The 27,190-nt window shown below is 39.9% G+C and overlaps 1 protein-coding gene across 1 annotated transcript in view; it reads right to left on the minus strand.

Annotated features, from left to right (window-relative positions):
- Nucleotides 1-4,494: 4,494 nt before the first annotated feature.
- SMPD3 (sphingomyelin phosphodiesterase 3) overlaps nucleotides 4,495-27,190 on the minus strand; it is a 158,588-nt gene continuing 135,892 nt past the window's right edge. Inside the window, exons 4-8 of the mRNA XM_029911769.1 lie at nucleotides 24,967-25,122; nucleotides 18,757-18,846; nucleotides 15,752-15,815; nucleotides 9,584-9,746; nucleotides 4,495-6,438 (exon numbers count right to left, since the gene is read on the minus strand). Of these exons, the coding sequence (XP_029767629.1) occupies nucleotides 6,337-6,438; nucleotides 9,584-9,746; nucleotides 15,752-15,815; nucleotides 18,757-18,846; nucleotides 24,967-25,122 (575 nt within the window). The 3' untranslated portion in view covers nucleotides 4,495-6,336. The remainder of the gene's footprint in view (nucleotides 6,439-9,583; nucleotides 9,747-15,751; nucleotides 15,816-18,756; nucleotides 18,847-24,966; nucleotides 25,123-27,190) is intronic.

A 27,190-nucleotide genomic window follows, 5' to 3' on the forward strand; every position in this document is an offset into this window, starting at 1 on the left:
AAGAAATAAGTTTTCAGGCAGGCTCTCAACTTAATGAGAATGAAGAGAATACGTGCTCTGAACTGTTGTGAAGAATTCTACAGCCCCATCCTGTGTGGTGAGATAATTGAACATAAGAATGGCCACACTGGGTCAGACCAATGGTCTATCTAACCCAGTATCCTGTCTTCTGACAGTGGCCAATGCCAGGTGCTTCAGAGGGAATGAACAGAACATGCAATCATTGAGTGATCCATCTCCTGTCATCCACACCCAGCTTCTGGCAGTTAGAAGCTAACTGAGGCTAATTGAGTATAAATGCATAAAGCAACCCCATTTCTGTGAAGCTCAGGGTGCTGTGCATAAACTCATAATTAACCAAATTAAAAACTTGGGAGAAGGAGGGAATTATAATTCTTAGCAGTGCTATAATTCTGTCATAGTGCTTTATACATATGAAGTGTTGTATAAGCCTTTAACTAATTAGATTGTAAACTGTCTGGGACAGAGATTGTATCTATGTGTTTCCATAATGCCTGTGACAGTGGGGCCCTAATCTTGATTGGGACCTCTAGGTCCTATTGCAGTGCAAAACAATAACATCTGAGGGCTAACACTGCTGCTGGTAAAGAGAGAAGTTTGCAGGTGGTGAAGAGGTACAGATCAAGAAGAATGTCAAAGAAGGAGTAAGTCTGACACCCCAGGGGTTCACCACAGCAATGGTCAAACTGCCAGCCAACCCAAGGTGCAACAGTGACAGTAGGGTGCGGACAGGATCGAGGAGGTAATAAGGGAGGAGGGGCCAGTCTCTGATTTCCTGTTTCACAAGATGAAAAGGTCCCTTCCTAGCTAATTAAAAGAAATGCATGCACTGTACACATTCTTATTGGCTTGTAGTCTAGTGATTTCTTTTTCTGTGATCAAAGAAGAAAAAAACATTCTAGTAGGGTTCTTTTCAGGTGCTTTTGGGAATGGGCAAAAAGGGCTGAAACGCCATAGTGGATTCTCTTCTTAGTAAAGCGAATTGAGTCAATAGAAACTGAACTCTGAACACTCATGTATTTTTTGATTAATTTTAACTGAGTTGACTCGAAGCACAGGCTTTTTTTGAATCTATACTAACTAGTTCAGGGATTGGACTAAAGTCACAGAGGTACCAAGATTTACAATTATATATCAAGAAACACTGGCTCTGTGAAGTTTTCCTTTGCAATTAGCATCTGTTATAGAAAGAGGAAGGAAGATGGTCTTGTGACTAAGGCACTGGACTGGGACTTGAGAAATCTAGGTTCAGTGCTATGGTCTACCCTAGATTTCTTGGGGGATGATGTGAAAGTCACTTAATCTCTGTGCCACTGATCCCTCCATCTATAAAATAGGGCTAATGCTTTATTTCTCCCTTCCTTTAGTAGTTTAGTTCCCGTCACGAAGAGCTCTGCAATCTAATGTCTTCCTATGTGTTTGTATCATAGTTTTATCAGCTGCATTAGACTCTTTTCAGCATTAATATTTTTAGACTCCAACACATTGAAACCAAAGTAATAAGTGGACTGCAGAGAAATGTTTGAGCCTTGAAATTTTATTATCTTGTTTGCATCAACCATTAATTCCTTTCAGCACCAGTAAAGAAAAAAGCTATTTTCCCCCCAAAATATCTCGTTTTTATCAGGTGTAAGACTGTGGTTTTCTTACAGGCAAAGAAAACAATGAACATGTTTGGTTTCTTGTTTTTTATACATTTATAACAAAATGTCAGGTGTGTGCTTACCATATAAAAACATTAGGTCCCAGAAGGATACAATACCAAAAAAAAAAAATCATTGAAATAAAAAAGTCATTTTTATATTGGGTTTCTAAACCTCGGCATTAATACAATATTTAAAAAACATCAAGATTAATAGTCATATTTAAAACAAGATGATTATGGACAATCTTAATACCTATTTTTAGTGACCCTCGTCGTGATGGAGGAGAGCCAGGAATTCTTCAACACTCTTGACTCCTATGCGTTCCTCTCCTTTCATCCCTCTTGACCGAGCATGAGAGGGGGAAAATAATTTTCTGAGCTGGGATGAACTCAGGCCAACCAAAAGTGGCCTGGGAGCTGCTCATATTAACCTGAGGACAGTCAGATCTGTTTAATCTGAATCACTGGACAAGTGCCATTTAAAAAAAAAACCAACTTTTTAAAGGAAAATAATTGCAGGTCCCATAGTAAAACTTCATGCTTTAGCCAACAGGTAGGAGTCAGGGCCTGGCTGCGTCAGCTGCTGGGACAAGACATTGCAGTGAGGTGTAAAAAAGAATTTTTATTCGGCAACATCCTCTCCTCAAAGTGACCTCAGTTCAGCAGGATGCAGAGTACCTGCAACTCTTCTTGAAGCCAATATTGAGTACAATTCACCTTTTATTGAGCAACCCATTTTTGTTGGTAGCTTGAATGGTTGCTTAAGTTGAGTCTAACTGCATGCTAAGCCAACTCCATCAGAATACATTAGCCAAAATATAACTCTCTTAAGTACAACATTACACTATGTGGAATTCAGCCATGATGTCACAAGCACTCTTCCTCAGTGCTTGATGCAGGCTGTAGCATGGGATCTCATTTGATTGTATATAGTCCAGTGATGCCTTTCAGAGCCCCAGGCCAGCAAACAAATAATGCACAGATTAACCAGATTTGAATGAGCCCAGAAAGGCTAAAGCCTGTTCTTTTGGGCACCTAACACCCTTAGGCCTTTTTAAAAATGCTATCCTTAGTTTATACTTTATTTAAGGAACATTCTCCTGCTCTTGTAAAATGAGAATTGAGTGTAACAAAAGTAGAAGCTTCAGGGCATGTGTGTATATTATGTGATACTTCAGCTAAAATGTCCATAGTCATCCCATAAAGAACTGGCACTGATGTTCAATGATGTTACATTATTAAACACAAAGAAGTATTATCACCCACTCTTTGGAGAGACCTGAAGTTCCTATGCCTAATAGGGTGAGTAGCTGTTGAAAGTTTAACTCAAACCCTTTGTAAATTATATATTGCTAAGGGGGCTAGTCACGCTGTCCTTAATCAGGCTGGAATTTATTTTAGAGGAACTGCTTGCGTCTTAATTTCCTGTAGTAGTTATTTTATTTAAAAAAAAAAAAAAAAAAAGGGAAAATGAAAATATCCCATCACATGACCTGGGTTCTAAGGCTTTTTTGGATGGATATTCTGCCAATAGAGTGGCTGTCTGAGTGGTTCTTTTTGAGTCAGCGTGGAGAATACGGTTTCTGTTCCTCTTTCACGTGGTGCACTGTTCTCTGGAGTGCAAAGTGTGTGTTCTACAATCTTCTAAATGCATTTTCTAAATCCCTCAAGTGTATCAAGGCATCAGAAGGCACAGGATCGATGCAATAAAGCAAAGAGCATTTGTACAATGGAGTCACAATACTGTACCTCCCAGCATCATCCTCTTGCAAAGTTAGATCCATAAGATTAGTAACAACTAACTATATTGGTTAGTGGTGTATTTTGTTTTGTTTTAAATAGAGACTGTTTTACAACTATCCATTTATCAACCATTAAAAACAGAGAGCACTGAAAAATTAAGAACATCAAAATCTAAGAAACTGCTTACTTCAAAATTGAAAAGATCTCTCATCCTATCTCAAAAGGGCAAGGGAAGTGCCTGTGTTTTAGAGTCAGCATGACTTCACAGAACTAAACAAAGTAATTTAGACATTAGTTTTTACTGTAAATAGCGTAACATTGTTTGGCAGTAATTGTTTGTTTACATCCCACATTGTGTCAATAAATTCAGCAACTGTAACTGATACTCAGTGAATTTGATATCAAACTAATTTACATTGTTAGGAAAGCTATGAAAAATACTGTACCTCAGATTTAGTTCTACTACTGATAGCAATATGGCAGCATAGCTGCTGGGCAGTACACAAATTGCTATTGGTACTGTTTTTTTTTTTTTTTTAAAAAGGTTAATAAAATACAAGCAAGATAGAAAATAGGATTACAAGCATTTTTTCAAAGTCGTTCTGAGTTAACTGCAGAGCTAAGAAACCAGGAAACTGTGCACGCGCACTCTGTGTATACAGAGAAAGCTACAGAGGGAAATAAGTAGTGCATTCGGCTTCTACCTCTTGGCACATGGTTTCAGTTCTTGTTTAGACCAAAAGGGGTGCTAAATTTGGTCTCTTTCTAGTCTCCATTTGTTATCTGTCACAAACCCCCATGCAGTTTGGCACAATTCAGTTGTGAGAGGCAGAATGTGTTCAAGGGAGCCCTGGACTGGAAAATGAGGGATGTGATGGGTCAAGATTGAGGTGCAATGGCAGAGCTGTGTGAGGGGAAAACTTGCTAGCACCTGCCTGGCTCTAGCCAGTGAGATCTGTCTCTTTCATTAACACTAAGGGCTTCTCTGCATGCAGAGTGACACAGGTTTAACTAAGTGTTTGGTTTTTAAATTTAGGTAGTTAAACTGATGCAAGAATCTGCATGGACTTGTTTCTGTTTTATTTCAGTTTAAGTCTATAGCAGGTTTAAACTAAAGCACAATAAGTGTTCACAGAGATGTTTGTATCAGGTTGGCTAAAAATTGTTTGTTTAAACTGGTGCATGTTTGGGCCCAGATGCGATGTGAATTCAATACTTATGGTAGAGAATGGGGAAAACATTGTAAAAATGGAACAAGATTAGGGAGGAATGGCTTGGATTAAAGAGCAACAGGTAATTAGCAGATTGTGTGGGCCCAGAGGTATCCTTTTGAGTAGAATACTCTTCTCCCTAGGAAGAGAAGCCTATTTCTTTAGTGTGGTGTTTGCCTTTGCTTCCATCCCCTCCTTTGCTTTTGCCCCATTTTACATCCCTACATGGACAAAGGGCCGAGAAGCTCAGTTATGAATCCCACTTTTTAATTACATGCGTCGGGGAGGTAGGAAGGTGACAAGGGTAGGGTACTGGGATGGGACAATAAAGAGAGAACTCACTGTTTAACAAAGGGGCTGATGTACGTGTTTGTGCAGTAGAAAGAGAAAACCACCACCAAAATTATACAAATGAACTGGCCAAGACTCGAAGACTGAGGGCACAAAGAATGCAGTGTTGTGTTCCAAACATTACAAATTATTTTCTCCTTTACATAAGTCTTCACATTTCACTTCCCCTTTTTTTCTTTCTTTATTCTGCCACCACTTTTTGTTCCTTTGAAAATCAGTGTCCTAATCAGTCTTTTGTCAATCACACTCCTTCTTCATCTGTTCTCCAAAATCCTCACTTCCTTTGTTTTTCCTATGTCTCGCATGTTTGTTAAAAGCCTTCCTTATTCATTGTATCCAGTCAAGGCAGAGAATTGACTCTGGTATTACAATGGTACCACGTGAATCTATTCAAAATAACCATAATATTCTCTGTTACCGTATACTGTAAATCAGTACTGCCTTAAATGTGGGAAAGGAAGCCTATGGCATTAAAAGGGGACCATATTCTTTCTCAAAGTAAAAGTGATATCCTGTGCTCTATTCAGGAGCTGTTACTCAGGCAAAACTCTTGTTGATTTTAATGGGAATATAAATTGGAGTAAGGATTGTGGGACTGAATTCCTAAACTTTAATGTCTGATTTTTAATCATAATCCTTAAATGGAGGACTCTGAAAAAGTAAGATTCTTATCTGCCAATTGGATACAGGTTTTTGTTTTGAAGCCCATCAAGTTGATTGGAAAATGTTTAGCCAGTCCCAGAATGCTTTTCTTTGGCTAGTTTCAGATTTTGAATTCCCATTTCTATTCTCATTTTCCCCCATGGTATCTTAATGACTATCTTAGAGTGGCATGCAATGCGGGCGCATGCTACTGGTGCAGGCATGCTACTACGACATTAACAGGCTTGGAAAAAGAAAAGGAGGGGAAAAAAAAGCTTTAGCTTAGTTTTACAAAGATATTATGCAAAAATCCATTGAGCAGCACTAACTCACAGACGGATTACAAACTAAATTGTGCTATATATTAGTATAAAAACATGTTTTAGTAAGAATGGCACTGGTTCAAAAGGAATAAGGACTTCCATCTTGGTTCCTTTCGGTCCACAGTGAAAGCATTGAGATACAGCCCTGCCCTGTTGCCTGACCAACTTGTGACAATGGTTTGTTATTGGCCCCAACCCACACAATTTCTTCCCTTTATATCCTCCGATGCTGGTACATTTTGAAGGAACTTGAAAGCCAGTTGAGTTGTGGCGGGGGGTAGCCTGGGTCAGGTCTAGTCATCTTTCCTAACGTGGCACCAGAAAAGTTCTTTCCTATCCTCTGATATAGGTCATAAATTGAAACTTTCCTCTTCTAATCTTCTGTCTAAGCTGGTCAGTTTTAAGAATCCTCTTCCCCTGTAGATACCATCAGACGCATAGCGACTGGCAGGTGGTCTGTCAAACCTGCTAACTGTGTAATAAAGTTGAACTCTTCCACTTCCTGCAAAGGAACAAAAGGGGAGTGCAAAAATCAATGCAGGGTATTAAAAATGCACCAGGTTTAGATTTTCTACATCTCCTCCCAGTTTACTTTCTTAAGCCCCAAACCTGTCTCCCTGCTTCCATGGATGTAGAGGGCCCAAAGACAGTAGCTCCACTGTGCTAGAGGTGGAGTAAGCTGCCACAGAAAGCTCCAGGGGAGAGTAAAAAGAACAGGAGTACTTGTGGCACCTTAGAGACTAACAAATTTATTAGAGCATAAGCTTTCGTGGGCTACAGCCCACTTCTTCGGATGCAGGGGAGAGTGTAATCAGTGCTCTGGGGGTGGGGTTCTGTCTGCTGGAGTGCAAAGGTTACACCTGTAACATATATATACACCTACTGGATGAGACAGGTATCCTGTTTGGGGAAAAATAGCATGTGCTCATGTAATTCAAGACTGTCATAATGCATATACATGAGGTGGCTGAATTTAAGGCTGTAGAGACAACCTTGTCTGCTTAGCAACCTCAACCTTCTTTAATTTAACTTATTTTTTTTTTTTTTTTTTTAAGGACACAGGAAAAAACAAATTCGGTCATGTGTAACCATATTGATATCAGCAGGGTTAGAACTTTTAATTTATGTCAAAGACCTCTGCTATTTGAGGAACACTTGTTAGCACTAGTAAGTTGACAAACTCTTTGTCCAGCCACTAGAGGGAGATATGGTACACATTTTGCCAGTGGGCATCAAAGCTATTTGCTAGCCATAGAAGAATACTCATGAATCCTGTTTTCAATCCCAGATTCGGAGGAGTGTACTCTAGTTTATTACAGAGCCTTCTACCACTTGGCCCTCCAGTCTGTCCTTGTCCCAGTCCTCATCCCAGGCTCTCCCCTCTGAATTCAAGTCAAGCTGATTCCTCCTTCTCTTCTGTGCTACCCGGGCTTCAGCAGCAGGAGCATTTCGATATTCAGAGCACAGGAGACAGTCTCCCTGTTCCCAGTTCTGGACCCGTGTCACAATGGTCCCCAGCAGCCAGGAGGAACAATAGCAGGGAAAGTCCTGCTCAGTCCCCACAGCCCTTGGGTGATGCATGCCCAGTGCAGACAGAACCTTCAGACAGTTTAGCTGCCAAACTTTAATGAGTCTGTGAGCATCTGTGAACTGAGACTTTCAGAGGCTCATAATTTGGATAGCTGTTCACAGTGATGGCAAAAGGCACACCCCTGACCCTAACAACACTTCTTCCCCCCACGGTCAAATTACAAACTCCTGCGTCAAAGCATGGAGGAGCTAGCACTTGTCAATAAAATGGTTATGCAAATCCTTTAACCTGGACAAAACAAAGTATGTTTTCCCCTAACCTCAATCTCAGAAAGAGATGAACTTTGAATTCTTTTGGGAAAAAAAATCAGGCTGACATCTGGCACAGAAAATTTCAGGCCAAATTGACTGAAGTTTGGCAAAATTATAAGGTACCAAAAACATGGTCTTCTAATGGGAACTGTTGGAGCAACTTTAACTACTGAGGTCTCCAGGGATGCCCCCACAATTTTTCCCCATGCTATGCACCATCTCTCCCTGTGGAGCCATCCCCAATGCAGCTGCTGATCCCAGTGCTTCATCCACCAAATCTGTGCCACACTCAGCCCCCACCTTGCAGCCCGGCCTGCCCAGGTGCAGTGTCACTTCCCATCTCTGAGGAGGGACACAGGCTTCTGGAAGAAGGGGGAGGCTGGGCAGGCTCCATGTGGCAGGGAGCCCTAGTGCAGGAGCTGGCCCCAAAGCAGCAGTGCTGGTCACCCCTTTCCCACTCAGGTTTGGCTCCATTGCCTCTCTCTCATGATGGGGCAAATGGGGTGGTACAGCTGGGCCAAACTGGTGTTGCAACATGCTGCATAAGGTGTCACCACACAACTCAGGTTTGGCCCCACAGCCCCTACATTACGTGTACAGGGTCATAATGCCACTCAATTTTTAGCCCCTCCATCATGACGAAGGAGCCATAGGCTAAAATCTGAGGAGTGTTGCAACCCCTGTGCACTGTGGTCCCAATGCTGCTCACTTAATTTTGGCCACAAAGCCATAATTGAAGGGCTGCCAGGCCAAACCTGAGTGGGCAGCGGGGCTATCACTGACACTCCTCCTCACCACTGCCAATGGTACGCACTATGCATATGGCTGCGGGCATCATAGGATGCCACTATCTGCACCAACTATATAATTTCACAAAAATCTATGTGCAGACTTAATTTGGCTCCCTTGTGTGCATGTATGATGATAATATTTAAGTACGTGATCACATTTTTTTTCCCTTCTGCCTCTCTCAGTGGCCTTATAATGAGACGTTTCGGGCAGCCTTAAGAATAGGCAGCTTTATCAACTCTGCATATAGTATCACATAGCAGGTTTAAAATGACTCTGAGGATCTCCCAGACTCACAGTGTATTGGAAGTACAGTGTATTTGTTTTATCATCATATCGTGTTACACTGGCCAGGATATTCTATAAGATTTTACAAAACATTCAAAAATTGGTGACCATCAAATGAAAAACTAGAGAGTAATGCTAGAGGGCATAAGAAAAAGCACCTTCTGCCCCCCCAAAATTACCCCTGCCAAATTTAAGGCTGGAGGAGAAAAAAATTCCCATTTTTATTTTGTAACATCCTTCTACTTTCTAAGAATCTGTATGCAGTATTATCTGTATTACTGTAGCTAATAATAATACCACCCTAGAGGCCCCTACCAAGACTGAACTCCATTATGCTAGTCACTATATAAACACGAAGTAAGGTAGAGTAGAGGATGTACTCACTGGTGCTATGTGAGATATTAGAATCAAACCCATTTGAACTGAGCCTATTTTTGAGATCTGATGCATTCTTGAACAGAGCCCATGCTCATGGAAGTTTAGCAAACATTATCTTAGGTTGCTTAAACACTTGAGTAGCTGGTTAACCTCTTTACTCCACCCCACCTCAAAGGCACCTTCTCTTACTTCCAAGAAGTCCCAGACCGCCCAGGAGAGAGGGTCTCAATGGTGAGTTCCCTTTGGAGATGCGAGTTTGAATTTAGCCCTATGAGCAAATCTGCAGGGCCTTGTGTGCCATCCAAGCACTTTACATTCTGAGTTACAGTTCACTTCACTGTAAAACTCACCACTTTCCATTCCAGGTAGACACCCTCTTCTGTGTAAAGCATGTAGTCAATCCTCCTCCCACTGCCTTTTAGTGATGCCTTCCTCCCCTTTTGACTTGAAGAATGGTTCTTGCTGGTGGGATAGACCAGGTATCCTTTCCTCCCTTCTTCGCTTTCCAGCACCCTGGTTTACAAAAAACACAAGCCTGTTAAATATCTCCCAGCTCTACCCCTGTGAGTAGAATAAGCTATCATCAGAATTTTTATTGCAGCCCCCCCCCCACACACACACACACACATTGTGCTATCCGGAAGAGTCTACAGTGTAACCAGTAGCAGAGTGAAATCCATTGTTTCAGGCATGCATTTTACAGCATAAGGTTATATTAATCTGCAGCTGACTGAGGGGACAGTTCTGCTTGGACGGTCTCACAATGCATCTCAATACTGATATTCTACTATGTGTGTGGCTCTGACCCTGATGTCAATAGGAGTTTTGCATTGGGAAGGAAAGTAGAATATTGGCATAAAGATCCACCATGTGAATTTTGTATATGCAATTACTGCATTTGCAGATACCTGCAGGAACTCCATATGCAGGCTATCAAACTTAACTGGTCATCAGCATGTGCAATCATAGAAATTTTGAGTGTTAATTTAGGCATGCAGATATGTACACTTTTGTGCATGCACTCTTATGAAAATCGGGGCTAAAATGTTGAATGTAGTTGAAAATGATTTACTTTACTTACCTGCCAGAACCTGAGCTCAGAGGTCTGTGGTTTCCCTTGTAAAAGTTGATTACATCTTTAAACTACATCATCAACTGTTGCAGCAGAAACACTGAGCCATGAACTTGGGTCCTAGCAGGTACAAAGCCTTTAAGTTCATCTTGAGAAAAAAATGACATTTTGATGTCCTGGCTTTTTAAAATGATCATGAAAGGATTAAATGGGGGTGTGTGTGTGTTAGTGTTAAAGGTGACAAGCACAGGACTCTTATGAAATGATTTGAAGTTAGGAAGAGAAATAGTCCCTGGTTTTATCATCATCTCTCAAAATTCCATCCTTCAAAAGAATCTGACCTGGGACAAGGCAAGAACTGCAACACTTAAGAGGACTGTTTAGTTTTTTGGCGAATTGGGAGTAAATGCAAATTATAATTGGCTAAAGTTGATTCTTATAAGAAGCACTTTACCCACCTTTACAAGATGATAATCCACCATAACACGTTATGGTTGGCTATTAAATCTATGGAAAATAAATGTATTGCAGTTCATTTGTTTCCTCTGATTAATATAAATATGAATGTTCTGATAGTTATCTAAGCCCAGACAGATTATTTTTAGTAACCATCTTATAAAGGGAAATTTTCTTTCATATAGGATGTTTCAAATTTGGACGGTCATGTGATTAATTGTGTTAAATTAGCTTACTAGAACACGCTGATTCCATAAAATGGAGAGTAAGACTGTTCATTCTACAGCTTGTTTCTGAAAACGGTGCTCTTTCTGAAAGTCTCATTTAGATTCAAGAAAACGATCTGGCTCTAATCAAGCTGGCCTCCATTGAAAAGCAGCAGCCCACACAGACTTTGTTATTTAATTTGCACTTACCAAGTTGAGCAAAAGCTGCGCAGAGCTGGACCAATACTGCAACAAAAACCCAAACCCCACAATTTTCATCTGTGCAGTCACTTCATTTAAAAGATGACTTTGCTTGAGCTGCACTTGCGCCCCTTTTACATTCACTTCCTGTGCCCATTTCAGCGATTGAGTCATCTACACAAATGTTTATGGAAAAGGAATTTTCATCTCAAATACTCCAGGCCAATGAATTTTAAATTTTCATGCAAATTTCATTCTCTGTAAAATTCAGATCACTTATATGTGAGGGGCTGCTGCTTGACACAGCAGGTGCAGAGGGTGTATGCCATGGCACAGAAGTAGCACATAACTACTCCATGGGAATGTAATAAGTTATGCCTGGCCAATATGATATACACGTTATAGGGCTAATGCCTCAGATAAGACCTAGGACACCGAAAGGGTTTAAAAAAACCTTGAGAGATTTAATACCCCCAGGTGGCTTTTTTTAAAACCTTCCTGCCTATTACAAAAGTTATCACTCCTCCATTTAGAGCATGGAAACAATACCATGTGACTATAGTGGCCAATCACAACTAATAAAGCACAGCTCATTTTTAATATTTAATATCAGACTGTCGTCTGACTCCACACCTGCAAAAAGTATGATACGTGAGTGAGAGAATGTGATCTGGTGTCTGACATTCTGGAGTCAATTTCACTCCACCTGCACAAAGCTTGGGTAAGCCATCCCACAACCCAGGGGGGCAGGAAATTGTGCAGGCCCCACAGCCTTTCTGCTGCTGCTGTTCCAGCTTGTAGCATGGAATTGTGGGCCACACTCTCTCCACACAGATTGCTTTGGGGCCATTGAATCTTCATAAATGTAGATCTGAATCTCATCTCTTGACTGGTCCCTAATGGGGCCTTCTGTGCTGGACCATGGAGACCTTGTTCCAGTATAGAGTCCTGGTACTTCTGTACAACCAGTGAATACTCCACACCCCACCGACCTTGTGTGGTGCTTAAATGATGCAGATTGCCTTGTGTTGGCCCTCTGCATCAGGGTAAATTTCACCTTCTGTGAGAAGAAATTACTTGCCCTAAATTAAAAGCTCAGCTTTACAGCTAAGGCTCCTTCAAAATGGAAGTGTGTTTACATTGAACCATTGTTCAGAGGTGGAGTCCAAGTTGTAAAAGATCAATATCTACCTTATTAACTTGTCCCAGATTTACAGAAAAATTAGTTAATAAACAGCTTGCTCACTATTGATGCTTATTATATTCTGCTAATCAGGGGGTCAAGCTTGTTCTAGCTCGTATGATAGTTCCCATTACTTATCCTTTTAATAAGGGACAAGTCTGTGCTGTACCTTCATTGACTCATCTAAAGCAATTAATGATGTGATTTTATTAATAGACTGTAGGAGATTGGCATTGACTCTGATTTGCTGAACCGTTTCCCAGAGCTACCTATGCCAATATAAACAGTTTGTTAAATTGGATGGGTTTATGTCGCAGCCAAATTTTACTACTGAAGGATTTCTGCAAGCATCTATTTTAAGCCCAATCTGATTTGCCGTCTACATTAACAATATAAGTCGGACAGCTGGAAGCTCCTCTCCATCTTTATGCTGATGATACCATTTTAGATTCTCTATGCACTTCACCTCTATATCAGTTATGAATGAGCTTTGATTAGGTTTTTTAAAGCATTTTAATTAACTTTTACAATCTAAAATCATTAATGTAATGTGGACTCTAAAATTACAGATAAATGTTGTTATAAATAGTACCTGCAAATCACTGGCCAAGGCCTGAATCCAAGTTCCAATGGTTCCCTCCTATAGGGGATGGCCTCTCTAAAGCCTTAAATCACTTTCAGAAAAGCTATGAATGAAAATCCCTGTCCTCCTTTAAGGCCTGATTAAAAGTCCATTCAAGTCAATGGAAAGATTCCCATGGACTGCAGTAGGCTTTGGATGAGGACTTCAGAGGGTGAGGAAATTGCTAAGTCTTCCAGGAAAAGAGGAGCCCCGATGCAAATCTTAGCAGGTAAATCTTTCGTTTAATCCTGTAACAAAACTCCTGAACACCTTTTTTCAGTCATACTTTATTACGGTTGCACATAAAATAATTTCTAAATAGTTAATAAATGACAGATGTTTGAATAAATGGCTAATAAATTAAGAGTTCAGTGGATTGCTCATAACCATCTATACTATTCACTTATTCATGTATGTAACTAAGTATTAATCCTTTATAAACCATTTATCAATGTGACCCATGTTTATTACTAAATGCAAATAGCTCCTTTTTATGGTTGGGTTTTTTGTATATTTGTTTTTTATTTTAATAGGAACAGTAAATCTGTTAAATGACAAATTGTCCCAAAGGACCCCTTGAAAATTAATCCACAAAAATTTTAGGGAGCTCCAGTTTGTAAATCTCCATGCCTGCACTTGGAGCCATAAAATGGGGAATCACGTGCACATGCATATTTACAGTTGCAGATTTGCTTGTGCAGGCCAAATGGACTCCTCTTTTACTTGCATAAATGTCTTTAGTACAGGATAGTTTTGCATCTTGTACATCTGAATGGATGTGCCTGCAACTGTGCATGTAAGAGAGGGGTCATTTGGCCTGCTCAGGCAAATCTGCAAATGTAAATAGTTTTGTAGATTTTGGAGGCCTGTTGAAAAGTTTGCCCTTAATAACTGCTCCTGGCTACTTATTAATACGGTGTTCCTAAAACAGGCTACAGCTTATAAATTGTTGAATATAGGCTAGACGCAGATTTTATCTTTTAAAATCAGTAAGTTCCATACAACTAAATTTTAACTTAGTTGAGTTTCATGACTACCCTTGTTTCACATATTTAACCCAGTACCTATTCAAACAACCTTATTATCACCGTAGTATATTTCATTTATAGACTTCCAGAAATACCGTAGAAAGTACCGGTAAGTATGTTTTGATACCATGCAGCAGTTGGATCTTCTATACTTATTATGATTTATACAATCTACTAATGAAGACAAGATGGCCAAAGGACAAGCATGTGCTTGTCTGTGGGTATGTCTACACTACGGGATTAATCCGAATTTAGATAATTCGAATTTGGGAAACAGGTTGTATAAATTCGATTGTGCGCGGCCACACTAAGCAAATTAATTCGGTTTTTAACCACATTAATTCGGTGGTGTGCGGCCACACTACCCCATTAATTTAAACACAGTAATTCGGTGGTGTGCGGCCACACTAACCCTAATTCGAATTAACAAAATCGATTTAGGCGCTACTCCGCTCGTCGAGGTGGAGTACAGAAATCGATTTTAAGTGCCCTTTAATTCGAATTAACTGGCTCTGTAGTGTGGACGGGTGAAGGGTTAATTCGGATTAACGCAGCTAAATCCGAATTAAAGTCGTAGTGTAGACCAGGTCTGTTAAAGATGTTGCTCAGCAAAGTACTAAACTAGCATCAGAATTGCTTCAACAGTATATTATCTAAGCATAGGCCTCGTATAGTCCTTAAAGAAATGTCTCCTAAGGTTTCGTCAGCCTTTGGTAAGTGGTCTTTTGCAGCAGTGAGTTGGAACATGCCCAAGACACACAGCTACATCAAACATATCATGAAAATAAACTGCAAGTACAGGCCAGTACTGTTGGCTGATACTCCGCTTTTCTTTTTCCCATGGCATGTTTGATGTGATGATCATTTCTCCCCTCTGCCCCATTCATGGTTTACGTACAATGAACTATGGGAGCTTTCTACTACTATGACAGAATCTACATAACCTCATAGGGTTAGTCTGGGTTGAGTTTTAGTTCTTGGGCCAGTTATTTTATTCAGCTAGTTCCCTCATTGTTAGTACCAAGTCTGCTGGACTGGTCAGCTGTGGAGAGATCTTCAAACAGGCTGTGCTATGCCCAGTCTGGTAGCATTCAAAACTTGGTTTTATTGTCCTGTTCCTACAAACTGAGTGTATACATAGGTGTGAATTCATTGAATATTAACCAGCTTTGAATTTTGTAGTGCATGCCTCTTTTGATAATATGGTTAATAGCCACAGGGTTTGGAGTCATGATCCAAACTTGCCCAAAATTCAAGGTTGGTTAGACCCAGAGTTTACTTTGTTTCTACCCCCCCTCCACAGCCATTTTATTTTTTTAAAATGTTTTGGTGTAAATCTAGTGCTGGTTAAAGATGTCAGAGTGACATCTCTAGAATCTGAAGTTTTCCACTTGGCCATAAGACAGCATGACTCCCCTATCTGGCTTGGGCAGTAATACTATAGTGCTTTAACCTTTTATTATCTATACATATTTACATCATGCCACATTCACAGTATTCCTGCGGGTCAGGCGGGACCACCTCTAGAGATGCAAAGTCAGTACAGTGTCTAGAGTTAATTAAATCCTTAGTACCTCTGCTGCTATTGCCAAATCAAACGTAAGAAACACATCTCTCAAAGGCCACCAAACAGCCATCGGATAGTAAATTGTAGTCACTTATCACCTGAATTAAAATATTAAATGGAAAATGACAAACTAGCTTTTCAATGAATTGTCTGTAAACAGTGAAAGAGAGACTGAGTGCATACTTCTGTAGGTTATCTGGAGTGCACACTTCTTCGTCATACAATCCTTCAGGATCTAACAAGGTACCTGTGAACAAAAAGGAACACGTGACTAGCTCAGCATACCTATTGCTACTTGCACCTTGTGTAGTTAATTGTAGTGGTGCAAAGAGAGTGGAATCAGAAAGTGTTCCTTTCTGATTTGATAGCATTTTATACTCACTTTGCATTTGCTTTGGACAAGGGTGCTATCGGTTTAAGATATATCCTCCCTTCAGGGACTGTATCTTGCCCATGCAGGCTAATGCTTTTGATCTAATGGGACTCTTCCATTTCAGTACGAATGCAAAAAAACCTCCCTAATAGCAATGAGGATGGGAATGCTTGCACTCAGTTCCTCCACTCTCCCTCTTTCTGATTCTTAAATGTCTCTTTTCCCTTGCCTCCTGCACAGAACCCTCTGCCCCCCCTCACCCCCCCCAAGCTTTTTAAACCTTCCTGGCAAACTACCCAATCTGACCTACTCTAACCACTTCCTCAATCAATCAAATCAAGGTAATTAATTAAGTGAAACCACCACTCATAAGAACGGCCGTACCGGGTCAGACCAAAGGTCCATCTAGACCAGTATCCTGTCTACCGACAGTGGCCAATGCCAGGTGCCCCAGAGGGAGTGAACCTAACAGGCAATGATCAAGTGATCTCTCTCCTGCCATCCATCTCCAACAGAGGCTAGGGACACCATTCCTTACCCATCCTGGCTAATAGCCATTAATGGACTTACTTAACCACCATGAATTTATCCAGTTCTCTTTTAAACGCTGTTATAGTCCTAGCCTTCACAACCACCTCAGGTAAGGAGTTCCACAAGCTGACTGTGCGCTGCGTGAAGAACTTCTTCCTTTTATTTGTTTTAAACCTGCTGCCTATTAATTTCATTTGGTGACCCCTAGTTCTTGTATTATGGGAATAAGTAAATAACTTTTCCTTATCCACTTTCTCTACATCACTCATGATTTTATATATCTCTATCATATCCCCCTTAGTCTCCTCTTTTCCAAGCTGAAGAGTCCTAGCCTCTTTAATCTCTCTCATATGGGACCTGTTCCAAACCCCCAATCATTTTAGTTGCCCTTTTCTGAACCTTTTCTAGTGCCAGTATATCTTTTTTGAGATGAGAAGACCACATCTGTACGCAGTATTTGAGATGTGGGCGTACCATTGATTTATATAAGGGCAATAATATATTCTCAATCCCCTTTTTAATGATTCCTAACATCCTGTTTGCTTTTTTGACCGCCCCTGCACACTGCGTGGACATCTTCAGAGAACTATCCACGATGACTCCAAGATCTTTTTCCTGACTCGCTGTAGCTAAATTAACCCCCATCAGATTGTATGTATAGTTGGGGTTATTTTTTTCCAATGTGCATTACTTTACATTTATCCACATTAAATTTCATTTGCTGTTTTGTGAGATCTTTTTGAAGTTCTTCACAGTCTGCTTTGGTTTTAACTATCTTGAGCAGTTTAGTATCATCTGCAAACTTTGCCACCTCACTGTTTACCCCTTTCTCCAGATCATTTATGAATAAGTTGAATAGGATCGGTCTGAGGACTGACCGTTGGGGAACACCACTAGTTACCCCTCTCCATTCTGAGAATTTACCATTAATTCCTACCCTTTGTTCCCTGTCTTTTAATCAGTTCTCAATCCATGAAAGGACCTTCTCCCTTTTATCTCATGACAGCTTAATTTACGTAAGAGCCTTTGGTGAGGGACCTTGTCAAAGGCTTTCTGGAAATCTAAGTACACTATGTCCACTGGATCCCCCTTGTCCACATGTTTGTTGACCCCTTCAAAGAACTCTAATAGATTAGTAAGACACGATTTCCCTTTACAGAAACCATGTTGACTATTGCTCAACAGTTTGTTTTTCTATGTGTCTGACAATTTTATTCTTAACTATTGTTTCGACTAATTTGCCCGGTACCGACGTTAGACTTACCAGTCTGTAATTGCCGGGATCACTTCTAGAGCCCTTTTTAAATATTGGTGTTACATTAGCTAACTTCCAATCATTGGGTACAGAAGCCGATTTAAAGGACAGGTTACAAACCTTAGTTAATAGTTCCGCAATTTCACATTTGAGTTCTTTCAGAACTCTTGGGTGAATGCCATCTGGTCCTGGTGACTTGTTAATGTTGAGTTTATCAATTAATTCCGAAACCTCCGCTAGTGACACTTCAATCTGTGAGAGTTCCTCAGATTTGTCACCTACAAAAGCCGGCTCAGGTTTGGGAATTTCCCTAACAGCCTCAGTCTGGAGGCCGGAGCAAAGAATCCATTTAGTTTCTCCGCAATTACTTTATCGTGTTTAAGCGCTCCTTTTGTATCTCGATCATCACTCCTGTTTTTAAAGTTTTTCATGGAAGTGCAGTGGGCAAAGTAATCTCTAGTGTAACACAGTTGAAATCAGTGGAATTACACCAGGAATGAATTTTTTCTTAAGGTATGCAGTTTGAAGTGGATGTGAAAATGAAAACTGTGCCAATGGAATTGTTTAAGTACCTTGTCACAAACACTGATTTAGAACATCAGCAATTAATGGGGCTGGAAGAGTCGAATCATCAGCTGAATGCTTCAGTTTACATACAAATAGCTTGGTGTAACTGAGAGACTAGAATTGGAATACAGAGAAACCACAATGGTTCAGCTGAGTTTTAAAAGCTAATTTAAAAATGGCTAAACTGTGGCAGGGTACTTGAGTAATCTTATAAACTGATGCCATGTTCAATTCCAGCAGGGGCTGCATTTTGGTAGAAATCACCTTATCCACTATTTGGGTACAGTTTATAATACAATAAAGCACTCTGAGGCTTACAAAAGACATAACACTTTTAAACCACAGTTTGTAAATCTTTAGTCCCAACTTAATTGTTACTGCCCCTTAGTTATACCATATGCTGCCTGCAGGTGGTGTCTCAGGGCCATATAAGGATAAAATCGGTTTGAGACAAAACCTTACCAACTGCCCATGGTTTTTCTTCCCCAGGACCAAGCCGGCATGGATCTTTGTAGCGTGTAAACAGGCAGTGCTGCTGCTCCAGCTTGTCCTCTGCAAGGAAAGAACAAGTCCAGGGAAAGGCAAATCAATCACATAGTGCAAGCTTTAAAATGCAGTGCAAAAATTGGTACCATGCAAAAGGCAAACTTGACTCTCCGATCTGTCCCCTCCGCTCGTGCCCCTGGAAGGGAGAAGAGGTTCCTCCCATCACTCTGAAGCAACCTCTCTGGACAAGACTACAGCAGCACTAATTTAATTTGGAACCTGATTTCATTTTGGTTTCTAAGGTGATATTCGCAACATTCTGTAATGAATTTTAAAAAAACAAATAAACCAAAACTCACAATTGTAGTCAAGATTCTTATTAACCATGAGCTACATTTTATAAATTCTCTAAATCTTAGTCCTCAGATTTGACAAAAGCATTTCCTAAATGTCTCCCATTTATCACTAGTTTAATGCTAAATTGACAGCTGAAGGAACTGATGCCCCTTATTTATCTTCAAAACAGGTTTGATTGCAGGCAATGGGAATGTGGATTTCCCACCTTGCTTGGGTAATTTACATAACCCCTGTCCTGGAGGGACCAGTCTCCATGCCCTTTCAATTTCTAGTCTGCAAGACTGCCAACGGCGTACCAATTAGTGCCAGTTGTGGTGGTGGCACGTTTGAGGAACTGGGCTAATATCACCAACTCATTTCAACTGGCCCACTGAACAGACAGCAAATGATGACTTTTGGGCACTAATTACCTAGGCTGGATTTGAACTGGTGATCTAAAGGTGAAAGACCTTAGGCCAGTTGAGATTAATGGCATTAAAAATGTTACATGTATATTTAAAATCCTCCAAAACTGTAAATCATGAAAAATAGGCCACTTTCCTATCCCTGGTCGCCTCCACTCCCTCGTTATACTGCCTTGTTGCATCTTATCTTAATTAGGAGCCTAAACTCTTTAGGGCCAGATTTTTAAAGGTACTTGGGCACCTAGAGGTGCAGATAGATGCCCAATGGGAGTTAGGTGCCTAGTGGGGAATTTTTCAAAATTGCCTAGGCACCTATCTGCATTTTTAGGTGTCTAAATACCTTTTAAAAATCTGTCCCTTACTGTTACTATGCATTGGTACAGCACCCAGCATAATGGAGCCCTAATGTCATTGGAGCTGGTTGGTGCTACTGTATACAATTAGTTGTTAATATCCTATTCTCCACTGCCTGAACTCTCCAAATAATTGCCCCCGCCAACAAAACTCCACTAAGAACAAAGAGTCACTGTTGGAAAATAGAGCACTTTAAAACAGAAGAAAATGTATAAACAACAACAAAAGTTTCACTGCGAACTCCTGCCCATCTGATTTTTGGGAGTAATTAATGGGCCTGATTCTCCATTGCCTTTGGCTGTGTACTGACATAAATGACGACACAATGTAGGTGTTAAATGTTAGGCAGTGCAGAACTACACCCGCTGGCTTCATATTGACAGGACCGATGGTGAGCTGGGTATGTACATAGTCTCTGCAGCGCATTTGTTGAAGTTAGAAGCTTGTGGTATGACTGCCTCACAAGATGCACTGTTCACGAAACACTTAGGTTACATAACTGACTGAGAAATGATATTTTGTGTTGTGATATTGTTATCCTGAATATTAAAGTAGTCCAAATTACAAGCAGCATACCACATGCATTCTCAATGCTTAATTTCTCCAGGAACACAATTAGTACCAATTTATTTGCTTCAAGTCTAATAGCAAATATATGCCTCTAGGATTATTTAATGTAACAACAAACTAGTACTATTGGCACTGGATGAAGGAGCTAGGAGAATTAAAATTCAGGGTGTACTATTTATTATAGTAAATCTCATATCTAGTAGTATTTGCAGGATCAGACCCTCAAACTGAAAATACCAGCACTGCTGTAAATCCAATAATTTTTTTAAAAACCTATTAAACTGGCAGCGTCCCTTGATAATTTTCTTCTTTGCAGCACTTCCACCATTTTAGATTTTAGAATTTCTTATCAACAGTTCAAGTTCCCTTTAGGGATCCTTGGAACATTCACAAGTCCCTGCACTTGGAACTAATGATGTCATTTGTCACAGGCTATTGTCAAGGCAACAAAATCCATAAATGTGTATGAAAATGGACACACTCAAAACAAGGGAGGGGGAACTTCTTTGAAGTTTGAGCTAGATGTATCACCTAAGGACGACGTTGCCCTGCATCAACAGGAGCAAACCAGACCTGCTTCTACAGGAAAGCAACATCATTCTTGCCAAGGGATGATGTTGTGTGATTATCTCAATTCCAACTAGAAGGGGTCAGAAAAAGGAAACACGTGTTCAGTCTGTAGCCACATTCGTACTAAACATCCACTGCCCTGAGGCTGTTACAGGCTCTTACGTCATTGTATCTGTTTTGTCCCTAGCTATAGGGCCACAGGATCCCATTCTTGCATTTTGTTCAGTGTATCTTACTGAGCTGAGAACTGATACCTCCAGTTCAACTATTGCACCCGCATTGTCTCAGCTGCCTTGAAAGTTGCCGTCTTTAGAACCACAAGACGATTCTGGGGCTGAGGCTGTAATAAATTAGCAGACATATCTTGGAGGAATTGCAGAAAACGAGGTTATTTAAGATTTGACAGGTACACTTAAATCAAATCCCTCCTCTCTCAGCAGGTTATTGATTTTGTTCAGGTATTTTTATTTAAGGACCAGATGAACTCTGCAATTTTATTTCTTCAAGTTTTGCTCTGTCTCAGGGTTTCATATGCCTACAAACCTTCATTAGAGAAGCCATGGAAAGGAATAAAATTCTGTGATTATTAATCCACTACCATGCAGCAATTGTTACTATTCATGGCTGAGAGGTACAGCCTAGCCCCTCTCATTGAACGTTTTTTTTACCTCATAGCAAAAGGTTTAAAATATAATAGATTTCCATCAGAGTCAGACTACATCAGCCTGACATTAAAGACAGCCTTATAATAAAGTTCCTGATAACTGAGAATTCAATGTACTGATGTTAGAAGTGTGATAACTCTCTAGTACTAGGGTACAAATGACTTGCTGCAAATGGCCCTAAAACATGGGGTGACTAAGGAACTTGCGAATGTCAGATGGATTAATGGTTTAACTTTCAACAAAGAGTTAGAGCTGGATTTTCACGGGAGGAAACAAACTATTCTACAATTTCACAGTTTGTAAAGAAAGCTGGCGAGTCTAAAAATATTCAGTTAATTTTTTTCCTTAAAACCTTCCAGACTCTTTACAGTGCAAAATTGGTAAATACTGTATCAAGATTTAGCACTTAAAAATACAAAACCTACATTTTCAGTCTGAAGTACATTACCTAACAAAGATCTGTGACTTTTAAAATTAAAAACATTCCCCTGCAGAGTTGTAAACACAAACACTCCAGCATTGTTCTAATTTAATGCATGAGAACCAAAAAGTGAGACTGACTATAAATAGAAAATGAAAGTGATCAACTTAATTTCAACTTCCATTTCAAAAGTGCAAAATAGTAAACTGCATTAATAGCAAAAATAAAACAGATTTTCAATGCTTTTAATGATTTTGATTGTTAGTAACACATCTAAGAACAGCTTTTACCTTGTTAGCGTCCCCTTTAACAATGGTTACATTTCAATAATTTAAACCCCTCTGCAAACATGCCTACAAAAACTCAACCACTGTACCCCAGCTTCACAAGTATAAAAATATATTGTCAACCAAGTAACATCTGACACTTGGCTAAAATGCACATACTATGTTTGCTACATATTGTACAAAAAGATTATTCTAGATCATTCATTGGATGAAATGATCATGTTTACAAACCAGGAAGTTTCTTTATCTCATCAGAGGTCAGCAATTTTAAGATTTGAAGCAAAGCTACACAAGTATGTAAATAACTGAATTCTGATTGGATGTATCTGAATTCAGCTAAAATTGATTTACCTCTGAGCTAATAAAGCATAGGGAAATTTTTGCTTTACTAATAAACTCTGGTCAATAAATCTTGACTTTCAGCTCTGGAATGTTGATTCATAATTCCAGATGCCAAGTCAGAGTGTCTGCCAACTTCATGTTCTGTTCTTCAGATACCTTTCTACTCAACTTAAGGGTTCATATGAGATTGGAGATGCAATAACTAAATTGACCGTGAGCATTTGATCCAAAGCGGAGTATGATAGGTTATTCATCTCCTGAGAATCCTGACTGCCAAGTAGTAGCACATGTAAATATGAGACAAGACCAGGCAATGCAGGGACAGTTAACATTTTGAATTTTTAATTTGAACAACTATCTATCCAAACCAGATTAATTAACCTCGTCAGTGGTGATTAGCACTATATCGATCTCATCAACAGTTTCAAAAGAAAAGCACATTCAAAGACATGATATGAAAAAATAGTAGTTATTTTGGACTGTACAGGAGGTATCTTTTTATTTGACATAACTGGTACACCCAGCTTCATTAGAGGGGATGGATTCCCTATAGACACTAATATCTCCACTAAGCAAATGGGCCTGAACAGTGACTAAGAATCCATAAACCTGCTGGTCCTAAACTTTAGAGCCCAATCTGAACACCGAAGCTTGAATTTATCTTTAACCTAGCTGACTAAAAGCACAGTATAAACCAATATGCACAATAGAGAACATATTAAGAGACTCACGGTGCTCATGATTGTTCCTACCCCTTGTCTCACTGGTTCACACTCTGACGGTCCTAGTGTATCCATCTCTTTGTATGCCCACATAGTAGCAGTAGCTCAGATGTAGCCCTCTCCATGCCTTTTGCCAGCTCCAGGCTGGACTACTATAATGTGTTCTATTTAGGCTACCATTGGAGGTCATTTGGCTGCTTCAGCAAGAGCATTTTGCAATTACCTGCCTATTTAGTGGGGCATGCACACACGAATATACATCACCTGTGATTTACACTCTGTGCTGGCTTCCAAGCTGCTACTTGGTGGTGGTAGCTAGTATCTATAATGCTGGTTCTCTTAGACAACCCCTCTCCCTATACGTTTCAGATCAGTTGCTTTTCTAGAAAAGCTTCTGTTGTTTGGGCTCAGGGTTAAACTCCTTTGAGCAAGCAGCAAGACATCACTAGTAGACAGCCTTTGGTTCTGAAATTTGCTCTCCTACAGTCCAACAGAGTCCCAATTCACTTACTTTTGGAACATAATGCAAGACTTTTTTTACTTTGAATATTTCTTAATTTTAGAACATAATTTAGAGGGGATCCCGCATTAACAGACAGTAGTGTTAGAAGTTGGGATGGATTTTTTGATTTGTGCCAATTGCTGGTAATAATTGTTCTTTTTAATTTCTGTGGTATGCCCAGCTAGTGTAGTGATGAGCCAGTTGAAATAAATTAACATCCATTTATGTAATTGCCTATACACATTGTGCAAACACATACAGTTGCTGCCATTAAAAATAACATTTACTGTATCATGTTTGACTTTATCCTAGTGTGTGAGATATTCTTTACTCAGAATTCCACTGCAAATTTAACATCTGTTTGTAGTAAATGTCTACTTTTAATGGTGTCCTCTGCCCTCCATATATGGAATAACTTCCAAAAAATAAGTTAAAAGAATATTAAGGTTGCAAAGTCAAGTCCTTAAAGATAGTAAATGCCAGAATTAAAGTTGCCTTCGGAACATTAATTCAGCCCCCTTGTGCGTATGCATTATGATACAGTCTTTAACTACACAGTTATGTAAGATTTTTTCCACAGGTACCCAGTGATTATATGCCTGTTGATATATATTAGTAACTAGAAAGAAAGGGTATATAGGTGCCATAGTGACAATAAAAGTGCAGAGCAGGTAAGAGCTACCTGTCTGATTCTTTTAGAGTTTGGTGGAGACTGTCAAAGGCACAAATGATAGGACTGCCCTTTGTGCCTTAGAAATTTCCTCTTTAATGAATAGGCATCTCTTAAACATTGGGTTTGCCCACTCAGATTAACAATCTTTACTCCCATTTTTAAAAGTTTTTATAGCAATTTATTCTTATTTAAATGTGATTGCAAAAGCCATGTACAATTGCAGATCACTGCTCTAAAGCAGTTAGAGGAGATATTACAATACCTTAGTAGCTCACTGTGATGCTACGTATTCAAGAGGAAGTAGAAAAGCTTGTCTCACCAGATGAGCAGTTGTCAAAGTTGAGATCTCCACAGATCACATCAAAAGCCACCAGCTCCTCTGGATTGGCTGTGCTGGAGGAGGAGGTAGATTTTCGGAAATCAGCCAGCCAATCTTGAAGCAGATCAAGTTGCTCACATCGAACTGTAGTGTCTCCTATGGGAAGCACAATGTGAAAAAGCCTGAGTACAAGGGAATGTGCTTAAAACACCATTTAACTTTACAGATAGATACTCAGAATGCTGCATTCCTCTTGTGCAGCTAACAGACATTGTTAGGGACATAAAGCAAAATAGGCAGGAGGGAGATAAAAAGAATAAAAGCACAAAACCACTCCAACCCCTCCTACCCACCCCCTCCCCAAACAAGCCCTTGTATTGCATTTTTTCCCCTACTGCATGGTGTATATTTAAACAATTTGGGGCAAGGAATATCTTACTATTTGTATGTAAAGTGGCTGGTATTGTTTTGGACAGTATAAATAAAATTCATCCTCTGTGCAGAGACCTTGCACGAGGCCTACACACTGCGTAAGTCCTTGACATAAGGTTGAAATGGGACTTAAATAGTTTGTAGACCTTCTGCTGGCTCTCTGCACGGGGTGAATTACACTCTCTTTAAATGTAGGTTTTTATATGTAATTTGTATAATGTTAAGGTTGCAAAGTAAAGCATTCATAAGTTAAGAAGTTCTAGAATTAAGGTTGCATATGCATTATGATACAGTCTTTAATTACATGATCACAAACTATTTTGTCCACAGGACCTCCATTCCATTCAGTGCTCAGAATGGATGGTCAAGATTTCATTTTATACTCATTGTTTGATATGAGGCGAACCATTCAAACCCTCCTCGGACTACAGAATTATAAGTTTCCCCAGGGGCTTTACTATGGCATGCACCACTGTAAACACCATGGATGGAGAAGAGCTATTTAAGCTATACGACAGCGTTGGCACAAGAACAAATGGCCAGGAATAGGCTGGAAATTAGAAGAAGGTTTCTAAAATCAGAGTAGTGAGGTTCTGGAACAGCCTTCCAACTTGAGTAGTGGGCGCAAACAACCGAATTAGTTTACCCTAATTGTGAGCTCATCTGTGAAAAGTGAATGAAAATTAATAAAAAGGTTCAATAACCTAACAACAAATGTTGGTGGGGAAAGGTGCAAAAAAAAAGAGAGACTAAATCAGTCCAAACAGAAAGACCTACTGACGTAATTCAAGGACTGTTATGAGCATGCCAGATAAACAAGAACAATGCGAGCCCAGAAATCAATGAACCAAACTTGGTATCAGAAATTAGGCCTGCTGGTGGACAAAATAGTGGGAGGATGGACTATTCCGCCCTTCACTCCCTTTCAGGGTCCTTAAAATAAAAGAGGCTTTGAGATCAAAGTTGTTATAGAGGAAGTGCAGGGGGACAACTGCTGACTAAAAGAAGGGAAAAGAGCAAGCTTTACTATCATGGTTGCCACCTTCATTTATCCTTGAGATCCACTGTAACATCAGTGGGCCTTCGTAGTCTTGATCCCAAGAGCTGTCCTTACCAGACCGAGCTAACAGAGGGACGGATGACATTGCCACCTCCACCAGTTCTGGCTGAATCTTGACTGCCACCAGGAATGTGAGACTGTCACCTGAACCCAGTGTGTCTTTTTCCTTCCCCACCATTTTTCTTCTGTTTCCTATGCTTCTCGTTTTGTCTTCTAACAAGAGTCTGGCTTAGCCGGCCAAGACTGCATATTTTGCAACATTACTGTAAGCCTGTGAGCAGAGAGGGAGATAAAAGCAATCCCCTAAACAGCCTGATGCTGGTATAAATCTGCCAGTTCTTGTAGTGGTTGAAAAGCCTGTATGCTGTGCCCATGTTTTGCCAGCAGTGAAGTTGTAATTGAGAGTAAACACCAGAGAAAGAACCTGCATTTTCTTTCTTTCTTCTGCTTGTGTGTGTGTTTTGTCTTGTTTTGCTTTCTAGGAAACAGGATCGAACTTTAACAACAACGGTAGCTCCAGCCCATCTCAATTAACTTTTTTCCCACCCCAAAAGAATACCCTCTAAGGGGTTTGTTCCTTCTAAAGACTAACTTCAGAGAAAGGGAAAGGGAACAAAGGATGTTGTTAAAATAAAAGCCTTACTTAATATGTTACATTTCAAATGCTTTAACTGTTTTTTCTTCATTTTCTGTATCTTTAATAAAAGGTTTAAAGGATTTTTAACTGTGTTT

This window comes from Terrapene carolina, unplaced genomic scaffold, assembly GCF_002925995.2.
Source record: "Terrapene carolina triunguis isolate 2854851 unplaced genomic scaffold, T_m_triunguis-2.0 Scaffold130, whole genome shotgun sequence".
Classification (NCBI taxonomy): domain Eukaryota; kingdom Metazoa; phylum Chordata; order Testudines; family Emydidae; genus Terrapene; species Terrapene triunguis.